Here is an 18,805-nt window from a genome sequence, read left to right as displayed (position 1 = left end):
AAATTAGTTAGAGAAGGGGTGTTGAATTTAAAAGGTAAGAGGTTGCTATGAATGAAAGGGGTACTGAATTTGAAAAGAGAGGGGTTGGTTATGACTGGAGGGGTACTTATTTTGAAAGGAGGGGAAATTTTGACGTAGGGTTTGGGTACGAGTGTATAAGAGATGATAGGGACACTTGGGGGGACCACCTCCTTGGGGAATAGGAGGTTATGGAGGAAACATGGGGAAAAGAAGAGATCCGAGGGTGAGGAAGCTGAAGATGCTTGCGTTTGAATGAGAGGATGCACATGGGTGGATCTACAAGATGAAAAGATATTATTTCGTCAATGGGTTGATGGAGGAGAGACCGACGGTGTCTGGGCTATGCTTGGAGGGGAAGGCATTGTCATAGTTCCAGTGGAGGGATATGAGGTGGCCCATATGAACCTGAAGGGAGTTTAAGAATTGCTTGTTGGAACGTTTTCGAATCAGTAGGGGAGGGGACTTCTATGAGAAGTTATTCGCTTTGACGCAAGATGGAATAATGGTGTACTATGAGAGGTTTGAGCACCTCACTAGCCGACTAGATTGACTTTCAAAGATTGTACTGGAGGGAAATTTTATGAAAGGACTCAAATCATATATTTGGGTGGCAATTAAAGTGATGATGCCCTATGATTTGGGAGAGGTTATGGAGTTATCCTAGTTAATGGAGGATCAGAGGCACCTGGAGAGAGAGCTGGAGGCAGCATCTCAGGAGGTTTGTATTGGATGACCATCACCTTTTTGGTACCCAAGAGACCTCGAAGGAGAAGATTATAGGAGGGGGACTGGGGAAAATTTCAAGAAGCTCACTAAGACAGAGTTACAGGAGAAGAGGATGAAGAGGCTATATTTCAGATATGATGAGAGGTATACATCGGGACATAGGCGTATGGATTGAATTTTTTAGGTTCTCACCAGCTGTGATGATGAGAAAACTAGGGAGGGCGGTGGTGGAGGAGAAGAAAGACCTTCATTTAGATGTGGCAGTGGTCTCCTTGAACTTAGTGGTGGGATTAACTCCAAATTATACCATGTAAGTGAACGGAGAAATAGCAGACAAAGATGTAGTGGTGGTGATAAATAGTGAGGCTACCCATAATTATATCTCCAACCAGTTTGTGGACCAATTGGGCGTGAAACTTGTGGACACAAGGTGCTATGGGGTGATGATGGGCATGGGGAAGGTGGCGATAGGTAGAGTGTGTAAACGGGTTGTTTGACTATACATGGGGTCTATGTGAGGGAGGACTTCCTTCCATAGGAGTTAGAGAACACTAATATCATTCTAGGGATAAAATGACTATAGACCTAGGGAGATACTAAGGTCAATTGGAGAGCATTGACAATTGAAATGATGGTGGAGGGGAGAAGGGTTGTGATTAGGTGAGATGCAGGGTTATCCAAAGCCATAATATCTCTCAAAACTATGGTGAGGACCATACAGGAGGTTGTGGGAGGATTTTTGGTGGAGCTGCAAAGCTTAGAGGAGATCATATTAGAAGGTGGAGACATCCCTCTTTCAGTAGAATCACTTACACAGTAGTTCAGTGAGGTGTTTCAGCCACCTCCAAGATACCGAGGGAATAGGTGCATCAGCTATTGGACAACCTAGGGGTGTCAATTTCGGGTCACGGGTCGGGTTTGGGTCGAACCCGGAATTGACCCGGCACTATTCGGGTTTGGGTCAACCCGACCCGACCCTCTTCGGTGCAGGCAACGCGTCTTTTGACAATTCGGTGACTTTGGTCCTTTTGCATTTTCCGCACGGATGCACGCGGTTCGGCCCTCCGGCTATCTGGCAGCGGCCGCTGGCGGTGCAGCGACAACGTCACGAGCGACTCTCGCACTGCGCCCCTGCGACGTGACTCGAAATAGCTGGCTGCCAGGGCAGGGCAACGTGGGGCAGCTGGCAGCCGGGGCAGATGGGTTTTCTGGGTTATTTCGGGTCGATTCCGGGTCAACCCGTATCCGACCTGGTTTTGCAAACGGGTCGGTTTTCCAGACCCGAACCCGACCTGCTTCGGGTTCGGGTCAACCCAAACCTGAAATTTTCGGGTCGGGTCCAATATTGACAGCTCTAGGCCAACCTAAAGAAATATTGCTTTGCACAACCTAGTGTGGAGTTCTTGGGGTATGTGGTATCTCAGGAGGAGATGGCCTCTAATCAGGTCAAGATTGAGGCTATACTGAAATGCCACTACCTAGGACTCTGAAGGAGCTGAGGGGGGGGGGGGTATTGTTACACACAGGCAACGGAGGGCAGGAGCCTTCGGCCCAAATCAGTAGAACCGAACCCAGTTTAAAGGAGGAAGGTGGGTTCGACCTCTCTTTTGGGGCCCAGTACAACTTTAATTCAATATGAAAGGTAGAGAAATAAAAGGAGAGATATTTAGAAAGGTTTTAATTAAAATTGGGGTGAAAATTAATTAGGGAAAGAGATCTAATTTGAGTTCTAATATGAGAGGAAATTATGTAGGGAAATGGGGCTGTTTGGGACGAATTAGGGGAGCTTATTTAAGGCTAACTATGGAGTGATTTCAAATTATGCTTGAATTTGCTGGAATTAGTTTTGCTTAGGTTCATTGGACTTTAGCCGACGACTAAGGATTTGAGAAAGTTAGATCTTCCTCTCTAATTAAAGATCCAATTGTATATTGTGTTTTTTTTCTTAGTTATTTTAATAAAAAAGAGTTCTTGTGTGTTCTTCTTCCTAAATTTCTTGTGCCATTCTCTGGGTTTGTTGAAATTGCATCCACTTCCTATCAAATTTTTATTACACATAGGCAATGGAGGGCGGGAGCCTTCCACTTGGTTCAGCAAAACCGAACCTAGCTGAAAGGAGGAAAGGGGGTTTGGCACCCTTATGGGGCCTAGTAAAGCTTTAATTCAATAGCAAAAGGTGGAGGAAAAAAAAAGTAAAAGGTGGAAAGATAGAGGGAGAGATATTTAAAAAGTTTTTAATTAAAATTGGGGGGAAATTATTTAGGGAAAGAAATCCAAATTGAATTCAAATTAGAGAGGGAATTAGGGAAGCTTATTTAGGTCTAACTATGGGGTGATTTCAATTTTATGTTGTATTTGCTGAATTTAGATTGCTCTCAAGGTTGAGTGGGCTCTAGTTGGTAGCTAGGGATTTGGCAGAGTCGGACTTTTCTCTCCAATTGAAGATCCATTGTATCTTGTTTAATTTCTACCAAATATCATCAATGAAAAGGGTTCTATCGTTATTCCTCATAGTTCTTCTTGTTGATTGCTTTTGGAATTGCTCAAATTAAAATTCAGCCAAGGGTTCATTTGTTTCTACTAGCGCTTCCTATCAATATGTTAAGTACATTTGATTATATGATGATATGATAAATTATATTTGATTATATTAACATTTTAATGACTCTCTAATTCATTGAAGCCTCAGATTTAATTTACTTTCCCCTTTAATTGGTTTTAAGGAGAGTCTCGATTGCTACATGCGTCCTTGATAGTTTGAAAGTATAAAAACCTGTGCTTTCAATGTGAAATGCACTTCATGAATATGATAAATAAAAAAATTTGTGATCATTGAAGCATGAAGGCTTCGAAAATGCTAAGTAGATATCAAGCAAAAATGAAAAAGATATAGCTTTCTCAGAATGGTTTAGGCAGTGTTCAATTTATGTTCAAATCACGCCCATCGTGCATGTAAAGTGCCTTCAAAGTGTCCCCAAAGTTCCTGGTGACTCAGAAGCGTTTAACTACATAAGAGGTTTTTAAAATACAGAAAAAAGGTAAAACCTAGAAACGTGTGTGTGTCCAAGTATTCATAAGATGTTTGACATGGACTTGGTGCCCTCTAGAATTCGTTATGCTTCATGGATATGTTGATGATTAGGTTTGCATACATTAATTCTTCAGTGTTGGTTGATGATGTCACATGTAGTTTCTGCATTCCATGGGATGAATAATTTTAATTATAAATTTCAGATTTTTTTTTTTAAATAATGTTTCATAGAGAAGTCCAGACTGATAGCATGTTTTTGCTTTGCTTTTTTCTTAATCCATTCTTTTCCTTTATTGGTTTGATTGAGTTCTAATTATTTTATCTTGTTGTTAGGAGTGTGCTTTCTGAAAAATACTTAATAGCTTAGCTGTGTACTCTTGAATTATTTTACTTTGATTTCTTATAATATTTAAGTTTAAATGGGGTACATGGTTGCAGATCGAGGTGTAGTTCCAAAAGGCAGTGCGGAGATATTCTTCCGGAAAGTGAAGTTCTGGAAAGGGGATGAAGCAGAGGAAGCACCACCAGTCTTTGTAGGTATTTGGTTAAGCAAGTTATCTTTTTCATGATGAATTTATGCCTTGCATGGAGTTAATATGATTAATTGCTCTTGATATACGATATCATATGATTTAGTATTCTCCAATAAGTTCTATGATGAATTGCTGAAAATCACACACACTTTCAAATTTATACTTTTAAACCCTTAATTTAGAAAGCTAGTTGTCCCTTTGGATAAAAATTGAAAATAATAAAAATTTTGTAGCGATGATAATTCACTGGTCATCTGTTAGAAATATCTCATAAAAATTTGAATGTGGGAAAAATCATTTCATAATTAAAAAATTGAATTTAATAAAACTTTATTAAACAATTAGATTAATTACTAGAAATTAGAGAATATGAACAAGAAAGAGGAGACTCGCTAAATAAAAGAATAATATCTCATGTCAAAATAAGGAGATAATTTCTCTTGAAAATCTTTAATAGCTTGTTTTATCAGGAGAACACTAGAAAGAATTGCATACAACTAAAAATTCATTTAATTAATGTTGCAAAAAAGTATAATATCTACATAAATAAAACCTCATATTTTACAAATATGAATTCTTGCATAAATTATAATTAAAAATTAGTTAAATGTTTTAAGCAGAGAAATTGAGTCCCAAAAGGCAAGCCATCGAATTGCATAACAATTGCAGGGGGGCAGACATCAACAAGTTACACAAGTTCCAGTCCAAAAAAATAGGATAATAAGATGCCAATTTGTTTGTAAGTAATGCAAGTCGTGGGTTAAGGAATGAAAGTTCTGAATGCACAAGCAAAGTATCAAGAAATTAAAGAGAATCAAACCATACTCACAACTAATGAAAGGTGCTAAATCTAAGTAGGGGAAGGAGTTCAAAAAATCAAAACCCACAACCCATCTTAGAGGGAACATCCTTGGTGCAATTCTAAAAAGAAATCTAAAACTAAACTGTCTATTTGTCTGTTTCAAAGGTCACAAATGGTGTTTTCAATGATCGTAAACTTTGATGTTTATTTAATTAGTTATGATCAATTTATAAAAATTCTACTATAAAAAATTGTTCATTTGATACTCATTAAATTGATCTAGGCATTAGCTGCGGTGACTCTTGTAAAATAGTTCATAGATCATTATATGTAAAACTGTCATGGAGCATGACTCTAAGCGAATTAGTACACTCAATGAATAATTTGATACTCTTTCATATTAAACTCATTTATGATTTAAAAAAAAACTCATTTATGTTCATTTATTAAGATAATTGAACAAGTGTAAACAAAATTTGAAAAACTCAACATATAATTGATAGGCTTGAACATTGACCGATTGTTTATTTACATTTGTGAATATGCTTATTTATTGTTCAATATGTAGCTCACCAAGAAATTGTTAAAATCCTCATTTAATGTTGACATAATTATTTTCTTAACTTATTTTATATTATTATATCAATATGTTATGTATTAAATATGATGAAAATATTGTGCAAATGGTTGATAATTAATATATCTTTTTTTTATTTAAATCATTAACATATAATGTAGGGTTAGTTAAGCTTGATTAAAGCTCGCTTATAGTTCGAACATGATAACAAATTAATAATTGATTTTGAATAAGATTTTGAAACTCCGGTCATGTTTAAATTTGGTTTGAGCTTAATAAAAAAATAAATGAATAAACTTGAACAATATAGTACTTGGACCAATTAGGTCATTTGCAACCTTATCTTCAAAGATCTCAATTAAATTTTAAGTTTAGGCTTCAAAAGATAAAATTGCAAACAAAAAAGTTTGTTGGGCTAAATTTCAAAATTGTAATTTAAATTTCAAAAATAGTGGGGGGAAGTCAAATTAGGATATTGAGAGAGATTTATGTGTAGGGTATTAAAAAACTATCTTAAAATCACTTCACAAAATTCTCCTCCCTCATTTAAGAATTCAGTCGCATTTAAGGAGAGAATCTTGGAATTGTTAGCTATTTTCAACATACCGCTGACCCAAATTTGTATGGATGTTAGAAATTTAAAATAAGGATTCCTAAATTGTTGCAATTAGTAGAAGATGTGGATATACATAAATTCTCTCTTATTTTTCTATGAATAAGAGCCATTTAGGATTTAAAATTTCAATATGAATAAATTGAATTATTTTCCTCAAAATTTTCTTATAGGTTTCAGCCAGGGCTCCCATTGAGTTCTTTTTGTATATCTCCCATTGGCTAGGATTCCAAGGCACTATCTAAGCCTTCAACACACCGTCTAAGGCTACTTGTTAGCATCCCTTGCTCATTTCTCTTGTATTGATTAGGAGAATCATTCTAATTCCTTTAATTCCTCCGTGAAAACCCTATTTACTCATTGTAGATAATTCTTTTCTGTTCTATAAGTCTTTCACACCTTGATTTTGACTAAACGGCATACCTTTAGTATCTCTCATCACTACTGGATATAATTTCATCATGTATTAACACATTAGATTGGTATTTATATAACTATTTAGAAAAGCATTGGATGTGAGTTTTAAAAGAGGTGGAAAGAGAATAATTTAGCATTGGTTGATAGATCTTGGTATTAAGTTCAAAGCAGATGCATTAAAGATTGCACTAATATCAAAAATAATGTCGACTTTCGTACCTAAAATTATTTGTTCAAATATGTTGTATAATTTTATATGGCTTTTCTTGTTGTTAATTCTTAGAAGTTAATGTAGGAAATCTTGTAGGATTTATATGAATCATTATGTTATTATTTGGTTTAAATTCCACATATCTCTCACATTAGCTATTAATTTATAGTTGTTATAATTAACAATCAATTTTTGTTAATATCATTATGCAAACTATGCATAATGTTCGTTAGGCTTAGACTTAGTTAGAAGTTTAATATTATGTATAGGGTTTTTAAGTAAAAAGCCCATGACTACTTCAAATGTACTTATGCTTTTAGATCTATTAACAAATGATTTTTATGCAAAATCAATCTTAAGTAAGATTAAATCCTAGCTGTATCATGCAATGAAACATCATTTTTTTAGTTACATATATTATTTCTTAATTTGCAATACTTTCAAGAATTTTATAAGATGGACTAAATGATCTTAGTTTTATTATGTATCAATATATCATCATACTTTGCAACTAAAAATTTTTCATTGAAAGCTCAAAAAATATGATTCATAATTTTTATAAAAGAGCTCAGTGCATTATTCAATCAAAAAGACATAATCAACCATTCAGTCATCCCAACTTTATATATAAATTTATATTTGATAGTAATTTTGCTAAATACTTTAGTGTTTAAACATTTACCTCCATCTATCTTTCTCAGGTATAAGTAATGCATTAATTACACATCGACTCATACTCTATAGCCTTTGTTAAACCATCGACCTGCCTTTTAAGTTTAGCATATTTTGTTGGATTGATCTTATAATATGGCAAATTAGGCAAAGATGGTCCATGCATCAAATCAGTAGCATGTGGTGGTAGATCGTCACTATATAAATCTTTGAAATCAAACAATTTTTGACTGACATCTTTAGGTATATATATACTTTTAGTCACATCATCCGTCAATTTTATAGCCACAAAAGTTTAAATCATTCTTTGGGATTTTTATTTTTATAAATATGTTAATTTAAAACATGCAGCAATTTCTTTAATTCATTAGTGGTACTAGATTTTTTTTTAATATTTTAGGGAATGAACCAAAGCCATAGATTGGGAACCAAATCGGGCTGATGTAAGTAGTTTAGAAAATTGGAGAACACAACCCATTCTTTTTGGGAACATCATAGGGATGATTCAAAACGGAAAACTAAAATTGAAATCCTTAAAAATAGAGAAAGAATTCTTATCAACTAAAGTAAAATTAACACTCAAATTGTCAATTTATTTATCTTAATGCATATATCCTTCATTTTCGATGATTATAAAATTTGAGATTTGGATCATCTCTTTACCTAGAAATACCGTTATAGAGGTTCCAAATCCTTGATTAAATGTTAATTTCAGGCAATTGGTTTTCCTGCTGACTGTTTCTTTTACAGCCCACTTAGAATTTAACATGAAAGCGATTTTTAATGTGTGTTCCTTTATGTGAATTGTAAGGCAAGCTTGTGATATCTGATGAACTGTCAGAAGTTATGTTATGAAATATCATATTATGTGTCGAACATATGTTGCTGCATATGGTCTCTTGCTTTTCTACTTTTTATGGAATTGTGAAATGTATGGTTCAGGAATTCTTATTTCTGGAATCTTGTTATTCTGCATCTAGATGCTTGATTTTCTGACTAATGCTTCTTATGGTTCCGGTTTCTTTTAATTTTGGTGATCCTCGATACAGTTCACCTGTTAACTTTCTAATATTCTTAGATGCTCACTTTAATCATACATCATTTAATACAAGCTGTTTGTTTCATTTGGCTTTACAGAATGTGGATGGCGTTAATTACATTCATGCAAAGGTAGCAGGATTGATGTTTGTTGCTACTACGAGAGCAAATGTTTCACCATCTCTTGTTTTGGAGCTTCTACAAAGGATAGCACGTGTAATCAAAGATTACCTTGGGGTTCTTAATGAAGATTCATTACGCAAAAATTTTGTTCTTGTATATGAGTTGCTTGATGAAGTCATCGTAAGTAAATTTTTTTGTTATTAATGATAGTGAGTATTCTCTGTTAATGATTTACATAATGATTTTTCAGAACTTGTATGCATGTTAGTAATCAATATCATTTCTATGGAAAATTTTTAAGTAGAACCATTTTACTGAACCAGGCCATTCCGTTGCTGTTTGTTGTATATCTTATTTGCAGGACTTTGGTTATCCACAAATGACATCTACGGAGGTTCTAAAGTCATACGTATTTAATGAACCAATTGTGGTTGATTCTTCACGAATTCCAACTCTTGGTCCGGCAGCAATGTTTATGGTATACCTCATATTTATGATACTTAAAGATTGGTATTTTTTTTTGAAATTTTGTTTGTTGCTCCTTGAATTCCATAATCTTGTTTTAAGTAGTAGTGCATTTAGCTGAATTCTTATTTTGTTCTTTTGATTAAATTAACTGCTCCATCATGAATTAATGCAGCAAAGCACCAAACGGATGCCAGGCACAGCTGTCACAAAATCTGTTGTCGCAAATGAACCTGGTGCTCGGAAAAGGGATGAAATATTTGTTGATATTATCGAAAAAATTAGTGTCACATTCAGTTCTAGTGTGAGTGAACATACACTGATTTCTCAACAATTTATATTTTTCATTTTAACTGCCTTGTGTTTTTTCTGCTATAAAGTTATAGGAGTAGAATACTATCTTTTTTATTTAGGCATGTTTATTACAGGTAGTGTTACACTTTCTGGACTCCTAGTCATTTTGGAGAAGTTTTCTCCTTATTTGAGTATAAGAAAGGAATATTGTAAAGAATTGGTACCTTCCCCTACATGCCTCTTAAGTTCCACTGAAATGTAAAGTATAATAATACCACTATCAAAATTCATGCAAGTTAATTTTTAAGTACTTTATCTTCAATCAATACCACTCTCATAATTCCTCTAATATAATAATCTAAACCAGTCTAATTGTAATTGGTATAAAAAATTACCTTCCAAGTCTCCCTGATTGTCTTTTTAGTATAATACTTTTGAGTCGTTTTTTTTATTTTAGGCATCTAATTTTATTTGTTATATCTCATCTATATTCCTACTCTTTTATATAATAGCTCCAATACACTTAAACTAATCAAATCTATATATCACATACTTCTAGTTATATTAGTTGATAATAATCAATTTCAAACCCACTAAAGTTGCGTATCAGACCTGTCATATTTGAATGTTGGTGTTATTAGAAGTGCTAGATACCCTCAACATGATATTGCTGCTATTGCCCGATGCACTAAACACCACCATAGGCGCTTACCCAATTAAAGTTTTGCATTAAAAAATAATTTTTTTATTAGTCTATTTGAATCACGAGAAATTTTTTTGAAGAGAAACTAATAAACATCACATTAAAATTTTCCTAAAACCCACCACTTTTAGAATTTTCCTAAACAAAATGGACTCTTAAGAACTTTGTGAATGGAACATGAAATGTAAAAGTGAACTAAGCAAGTCGCTCTTTGTAAATTTATTCCCCTTGGGTCCTCCCCCCACACACACACTCTTAGTACAAATATTAAAAAAAATGACATCTTAATGTACCTAAATGATTCACAATCTCCATTAACAGCACCAGATCCACAACACATACACAAGCAGACATAAGGAGAAATATTTTAAATAATAATAAAAAAAAATTGTACGCATTTTAACGATAGAAATTCACACAAATAATTTCAAATCTCCTACCTGCATTATGGAGAAACTTAAATTCAAATATATCATATCTAGATTCATGCTAAATCATGCATATGTATCGAAAAAATATGCAAGTGCATCCCATAAACACACTAAAAAATTTTATAAGTGCATAATGTGCAAGTGCGTCATGCATGTGCATCAAAAAGCATTCAAGGGCACTAAAATTATAGTTGTATGCATATATTCCGACAAATGCACCAAAAGCTTAAGCTTAAAATCAATGAATATTGCATACACTATAAAGTAAGATAAATGCACTGCGCAAACACATCGAAAGACGTGCATATCATCTAAAAGAAAATTCAAGTAGCCAAAATCAACTTTTTTGCATGTACTCTGATAAGCATGTTTAATATTTGAACTTAATGTCTAAGAATGTTGCGCGGATAAAAAATAAAGTGAACTTAAATTTGACAGCACATCGAGAAGTATGTAATTGTTCCAAAAACCCTACAATCATTTTAAAAATTACAAACTCTTTTTCAAACTTAAACTTGCCTGCATGTACTTTGATAAATGTGCTAATGTTTGAATCTAAAGATAAGAATGTTGTGTGGGAGGAAAATTAAATAAACTTGAATCCACCCTGTTATGAGAATTATGCGACCATTTTGAAAAACATGCAATCACATTGAGGATTTTATAAATCCTCTCTTTTTCAAATTAAATTCATCAAAATGTATGCATGTTTTTTAGCGGGCCGTTTTGCCTATAGTCCCATATTTCAAGTCAGATCTTCCTATTTATGAGGATTGAGTTAACAACACTTATGCAACCTTGATAAGCATCTTTGCAACAAGCATTTAATTGAAATTGAATGATTCACAACTGATGTACTGGTGAATTGGTGGACTTGATTTCAAAATAACAAGTGCAATCATCAAAATATCTCTATGATGGATGTAGTCAATTTGTATCATAACAAGAGGGGGGATTTACTTTCAAAAATTAAGCTCTCATTTCTAAATAAAAATGATTCAAACAACAATGTCCCACTAATGATTATGTTGAAAGTAAATTTTAGCAAGAGGAAATCTCATTTTCAAAATGATCTCAACTTTCAAAATAAATTATTTTGTGACCCAAATTCCGATTACAATATAAAAACACAAAAAATTAAAATACAAAAAAATATTTCAAATCAAATATAATTCCCTAAAGCTAAAAGCAATAATCTATCTACCAGTCATAATAGTTCGTTATGTGACAAATTTAAGATTAACTTTTGCTCACAAAAAGCCAACATCTTATTGAATGTATTGCTATAATTACTTTCAAAATATTTTACATCAATATTGATGTGACATGCAGCCAAATGACACCACTAAATAATGACTATGTTTGGAGCCTTCTAATTGGGTGGTTTAACTGTAAAATGACAACATTATATTATATTCGCGGCCATAGCTCAAATATTTTCTAATTGTTAACCCCTTTGAGTTGTGAATCATAGGGTGCACTTAAGAGGACACAAAGCTCTTTGTTTGTTAAGGTTGGCTTAAAATTATCCCCATATATAGGTGTTAATTTCAGAGGTACGAGAGGGAAAAAGCTTGCTTTATTCATTACAATCTTCCCTATTTATAGATCTATACAAGATATCTTAATGCGGAAATAATAGACTGCATATTTAATACATAAAAATCTTTCCTAAATTCATTCTTTCATTATGGCGTGATCCATGAGAGCATCCCACGGATTAATCTTTGTGTCCGTTGGATCCTTTGCACAGGAAACGGCTAGATTTCAACACTCCTCAAGTTGGGAAATATGGATCTGTCATTCGCATCTTGTCAATCATTCTGAGAAAGGCAGAACCGTCCAATCCTTTGGTAAGGATATCTGTAAGTTGATCCTTTGATGGTACATGGTCGACACTTACTAGACCACTATCTAGTTTTTCTTTAATGAAATATCTATCCACTTCTATGTGCTTAGTCCTGTCATGCTGGACTGGATTGTGGGCTTGCTGATTGCTGATTTGTTGTCACAATGTAGCTTCATGGGCTCATCCATAGTAGGATTATTTTGATCCATAGTAGCTCACATATTCCCAAGGCCATAGCTCGATATTCTTCTTCAGCACTGGATCTTGCCACCACATTCTGTTTCTTGCTTCTCCTTGTAACTAAGTTACCTCCAAGAAATATGCAATATCCAGAGGTAGATCTTCTATCAACCGGTGATCCAGCGTAGTCAGCATCCGTGTATACTTCTAGGGTTATTCCACGATCTCTCTTAAAGAGAATCCCTTTTCCTGGATTTCCTTTAAGGTAGTGCAATAACCTGTCTACCGCTTGCATGTGAATTTGCTTTGGATTCTGCATAAACTAACTGACCATGCTTACAACAAATGCTATATCTGGTCTAGTGTGGGAGAGGTAGATCAATTTCCCTACAAGTCTCTGGTAGACCCTTTTATCTACATCTAAATCTTCTCTAGCTTCTCCCAGTTTAAGATTAGGTTCTACTGGAGTCGGTGCTGATTTACAAGCTAATTTACCTAATTCTTTTAGAATATCTTTGATGTATTTTTGTTGTGAAATGAAGATTCCTTTGATGGAGTGAGCTACTTCAATTCCGAGAAAGTATTTTAGTATACCAAGTTCTTTGATGTCAAATTCCTTAGTAAGACTTTTCCTTAAACTAACTTTCTCCTCTTTATTATCTCTAGTCAAAATAATATCATCAACATGCACTAATAATATTGTGACTCCCCCTGAGTCTGAGTGTTTAAAGAATAATGTATGATCCTCTTGACTCTGTCAATACCCATTAAGGAGCATGATTTTAGAGAATCTTCCGAACCAGGCTCTTGGTGATTGTTTGAGTCCATATAGAGTCTTTTTTCAGTCTGCACACCCTGTTACCTTCAGATTTTTCTTTAAACCCTGGTGATATTTCCATAAATATCTCTTCTTCTAAATTCCCATGCACGAATGCATTTTTCACATCCAATTGTTCCAGATGCCAGTTGTACTTAACTGCTAGTGAGAGTAGTATTCTGACAATATTCATCTTGGCTACAGGTGCAAACATTTCTTGGCAGTCAATGCCATATGTTTGAGTGAACCCTTTTGCCACCAATCTTGCCTTATATCTCTTTAGTGTGTCATCAGCTTTGTATTTTACTGAGAACAACCATTTGCAGCCGACCGGTTTTTTCCCTATCGGTATATTGACGATCTCCTATGTTTTGTTCTTTTATAGGGCCTGCATTTTATCCTTAATGGCATTTTTCCAATTCTTATCAGATAAGGCCTCAGAAATGTCTTTAGGAATATGGATATCTTCTAATGAAATCAGGAAATTTTTGTGTGACGATGTGAAGTTGTTGAAGTATATAGAGTTGTTTATAGTGTATAAGGGAGGTGGTGAGAGCTTACCTTATTTTCAGGAGATGGTTCAGATTCTTGGATCTGCTTTGGTGGAGCACAGCTTGAGCTTGTACGTCTGGAGTAAACATTTTCAAATCTAATAATAGTATTATCATTTGTTTCCCTATCTTGGGTTCAGTTTCCCTATCTTGGGTTTCCTCATCTTCCTTCGCTGATCTTCCGCTTGATCGGCAATCCACCTCAAACCAATCCACCTGAAACCCAAGATAGGGATTGGTTTGAGATGGTGGAGGAAGGTCAAGAGGTGCTTGTTCATTTTTCTCATCTTCCTTAAGTTCAGTCTCTCCCTGAAGATGAGATTTTGAAAAATAGAAATTTTGCTCATCAAAGGTAATATCAATAGAGACAAGGATTTTTCTTGTGGGTGGATGATCACACTTATAACCTTTTTGGGTAGCTGAATAGCTAACAAAGATGCATTTGAGTGCTCTTGGATCTAATTTTCCTCTTCCCTGGCTGTGAATATGAACATAGGCAGTGCATCCAAAGATTTTGGGCGTAAGATTATGATGGGTTCGAAACTCGGGGTAAAAAGAGGACAAAGTCTCCATTGGAGTTTTGAGTCCTAAGGCTGTTGAAGGTAGTCGGTTTATGAGATAAGTTGCCATTAAAAGAGCTTCACCCCAATAGGATTTGGATGTATTGTAGTGAAATAGGAAAGCTCGGGTGGAGGCTAGAAGGTGACCATTTTTCCTCTCCGCAACCCCATTTTATTATGGGGTGTGAACACAGGAGGACTCATGGATGATCCTTTCACTCTGGAAGTACGAGGAAAGGGTTTGGTTGAAAAAATCTTTGGCATTATCGGAGCGGAATCTCCTTATTTTTACCCCGAATTGATTTTTGATCATGGAATGAAAGATGGGAACATGGTTTTAACATCAGGTTTATGTTTTAAGAGATAGATCCAAGAGACTCTAGTGCAATCATCAATGAATGACACAAACTAGCATGCTCCAGAGATATTGAGGATTTTAGAGGGTCCTCATATATCACTATGAATAAGGTAGAAAGGAGTAGCACATCTCTCAATTTTGTTTGGGAATGAGGTTCTTTTATGTTTAGCCAACTCACATGTTTCACAATAAAAACTTTTATTGTCTAATTTCTAGAAAAGTTCGATACATATATCTTAGGATATCAAAAGATGGGTGTCCTAGTCTATAATAATGAAGCCAAATAGTGGAATTCCTATCAATGAGGGATAACAAAGAGCAACTCTTTTTAGATTGGTTTGGTTCTTCCAGATAGTACAATCATGCTCTCTCCTTAGCAAGTCCAATCTTCTTCCCTGATCTCTGGTCATGAAATAAGCAATAAGTAGGGTTAAACAAGGCTTGAAAATTACATTGGTAAGTTTTTGTATTAATATCAGATTTATGGATAATTGTGGTACGTGGAGAACATTTTTCAGGGTGAGGGATGGAGATAATATGATGTCTCCTTGGCCAGCTACTGTGGTAAGAGAACAGTGATGATTTTCTTGTTGTTTAGGCAAGGAGTATAGTTTATGAGGTGGGTGAGTGTGTCATATGATCTGTGGCTCCTAAATCAATGATCCATAATTCCTTTAAATGATTTCTGGAAGCACTTAAACTAATAGAAATTGGAGTCTTACCTGAGAGTGCAAGTGAAGAAGAAGCATTTTGTTTTTCAAGAGATACTAGGAGTCGTTTCAATTTATCAATATCTTCTTTATTGAATTCTCCAAGGCTGGACTGTGCTTCTGGCTTACTTGTAGTGTTGTTGGCATGTGATGTGCTCTTTATTTCACCTTTTTGGTTCCACTCGTTGTTGTGATGAAGCCAAATAGTGGAATTCCTATCTACTAGGGATAACATGGAGCAATTATTGTTAAATTGGTTTGGTTCTTCCAGATAGTACAATCCTGCTCTCTCCTTAGCAAGTCCAATCTTCTTCCTTGATCTCTGGTCCTGAAATAAGCAATAAGTAGGGTTAAACAAGGCTTGACAATTATGATCATTGGTAAGTTTTTGTATTAATATCAGATTTGTGGATAATTGTGGTACGTGGAGCACATTTTTCAGGGTGAGGGATAGAGATAATATGATGTCTCCTTGGCCAGCTACTGTGGTAAGAGAACAGTGATGATTTTCTTATTGTTTAGGCAAGGAGTATAGTTTATGAGGTGGGTGAGTGGGTCATATGATCTGTGGCTCCTGAATCAATGATCCATAATTCCTTTAAATGATTTATGGAAGCACTTAAACTAATAGAAATTGGAGTCTTACCTGAGAGTGCAAGTGAAGAAGAAGCATTTGGTTTTTCAAGAGATACTAGGAGTCGTTTCAATTTATCAATATCTTTTTTATTGAATTCTCCAAGGCTGGACTGTGCTTCTGGCTTACTTGTAGTGTTGTTGGCATGTGATGTGCTCTTTATTTCACCTTTTTGGTTCCACTCGTTGTTGGGGGATTTTCCATGTATTTTCCAGCATGTTTCTTTTGTGTCTTGACTTTTTGCAATAACTATACCAAAGTGAATCATTATCTTTAAATTTTGAAGAATCTTTACCTTTCTCCTTCCATGATGATTCTTTGTTCATCACCATTGCTAAGTTTTCAACGACCTTTAGTTCTAACATCACTCCTCATCGACTTTCTTCTGCGCGGATGAGAGAAATGGTTTCGTTGAGTGATGTCGTCTCTTCTTTGTTGAGGATCTGAACTTTAACTTGGTCAAATTCTGTATTTAGTCCTGCAAGAAAATCATAAACTCTATCTTTTTCAGTAAAGTTTTTTAGGATCGCAGCATCTTCCGAACATCTAGTTTCTATGCACCTATAATGATCAAGTTCTTGCCATAGATTTTGTAGAATGGTGGCATACTCCGTCACGGTCTTACTTCGATGCTTTGTGCTTCCAACTTTGACTTTGATTTCAAAGATTTAAGCCTCATCTCGAGCTTTGGAGAAGCTCTGTCTAGCAGCATCCCATATGTCCTTTGTAATCGAAAGGAACATAAATGTATCACTAATTTCTGGAGTCATGGAATTCCACAACCATGACATAATCATAGTCTGCTTCATCTCATGCCTCAAATTTAGGATCTCCTTCTTTTGGTCCTCCTCCAAGGAGGTGATGTATTTTCCCTTTCCCCTTCAAGTAGGTCTTCACAAATTGAGACCACTTTAGGTAGTTCTTCCCATTTAGACGATAGGAAGGTTGCATGCTTTGAAGGTCACCTCGTCCTTGGTGCACCATAGAATCCTCAAGTTGGTCAGTATTTGAAGAAGAGTTAATTTCTGACATTTTTGAATCAAATAATAGTAATGAAGACTATCTATTTGATTTTTGGACAACAATGAAGGCTCCCAAGATTTTTCTAATCGACAATAAAGGTCGAATTTTTTTTTTTTATAAATAAAACAAAGTAGCCGAGCCTTTAAAAGAAGGCTCGAATCGGGACAAGGCACGGGTTCGGGCTCCTCCATCGAGCTGGATCCATAGACAGAAACGGGAAAGGGGAAGACTGACAGAGAGGGGACTTGCTCATGCAATCGGGACTTCGTGCGGTTCCTGCCGATCGAGTAGAAGAGCAGCAAAGGATTGGGCTTCCGTTCTCTCTCGTTCAGCTTCGTTTCTTCTCTCGTTCAGCGATCGGGACTTCGTGCAGTACCTGCCGATCGAGTGGAAGTGCGGTTCCCGCCGATCGAGTGGAAGTGTGGTTCCTGCCGATCGAGCGAAAGAGCAGTGAAGGATCGGGCTTCCGTTCTTGGCTGTTCGACTATCTTCCTCCGACGACTTGTCCTTCCTGTCGGATTGGAAGTTTGGATCGAGGCTTCGGCTCCGTCTCAGCTTCCGGCTTCAGCATGTGGGGAATCGTCCGTCCCGGCTTCGGCATACACGGAGTCGGCAATGATCAAGTCTCGAATGCTCTGAGCTTTTTCTCTTCCTCCTCCGATGATCTAAGATCATTTTTCGACGGCAATTAAGGCTGTTGGCTCTGATACCATTTTAATTTGAGAGGCATGAGAGGGAAAAAGCTTGTTTCATTCATTACAATCTTCCATTTTTATAGATATATACAAGATATCTTAATGCGGAATAATAGACTACATATTTAATACATAAAAATCTTTTCTAAATTCGTTCCTTCATTATGGCGTGATCCATGAGAGCATCCCACAGATTGATCTTTGTGTCCGTTGGATCCTTTGCACAAGGAACGGCTGGATTTCAACAATAGGCATTCACTCTAATCTACAAGGTTCCTTTGAATGACGCAATCCATGGATAAAATTCCTTTTGTCAGGTTGGGTTGATTACCTTCTCTAACTCTCTAACTTAGTAAATTATAAACTATGACAACACGGGATAATGAAATCATAGTATCTTGATTATGTTTGTCAAGTTACACAACAACAACAACAACAACAACAACAAGCCTTTATCTCACTACATGGGGTCGGCTACATGAATCCTTTTTCTCCATTGTGTCCTATTAAAGGTCAAATTCTCGTTAAAATCTAATAAAGAAATGTCATTCCTAATATTTTCTAACCAGATCTTTTTAGGTTTGCCTCTACCTTTCTTAACATAAGTCAAATCTAATACATCTACTCTCCTAACCGGGTCATTGGAAGGCCGCCGTTTTATGTGACCAAACCATCTAAGGCGACTCTCTCTAATCTTTTCTTCTATTGGAGCTACTCCAACCTTTTCACGTATATGCTCATTTCGTATCCTATCTCTAAGGGTAAATCCAC

At 35.5% G+C, this 18,805-nt stretch overlaps 1 protein-coding gene across 3 annotated transcripts in view; it reads left to right on the top strand.

Moving 5' to 3' along the window:
- Nucleotides 1-18,805, top strand: part of LOC110094323 (AP-4 complex subunit mu) — a 42,784-nt gene that overhangs the window by 11,469 nt on the left and 12,510 nt on the right. For 2 of the 3 annotated variants that reach the window (XM_020819531.2, XM_020819530.2), the window contains exons 2-5: nucleotides 4,217-4,311; nucleotides 8,741-8,944; nucleotides 9,126-9,242; nucleotides 9,405-9,533. In XM_020819531.2, coding sequence (XP_020675190.1) covers nucleotides 4,217-4,311; nucleotides 8,741-8,944; nucleotides 9,126-9,242; nucleotides 9,405-9,533 — 545 coding nt within the window. Of the gene's footprint in view, nucleotides 1-4,216; nucleotides 4,316-8,740; nucleotides 8,945-9,125; nucleotides 9,243-9,404; nucleotides 9,534-18,805 lie in introns of those variants that run through there. The other variant, XM_020819532.2, reaches the window with a different exon arrangement.

Source organism: Dendrobium catenatum, unplaced genomic scaffold (genome assembly GCF_001605985.2).
Source record: "Dendrobium catenatum unplaced genomic scaffold, ASM160598v2 fragScaff_scaffold_1539, whole genome shotgun sequence".
NCBI lineage: Eukaryota > Viridiplantae > Streptophyta > Magnoliopsida > Asparagales > Orchidaceae > Dendrobium > Dendrobium catenatum.
This window is presented reverse-complemented; position numbering and strand designations above follow the sequence as displayed.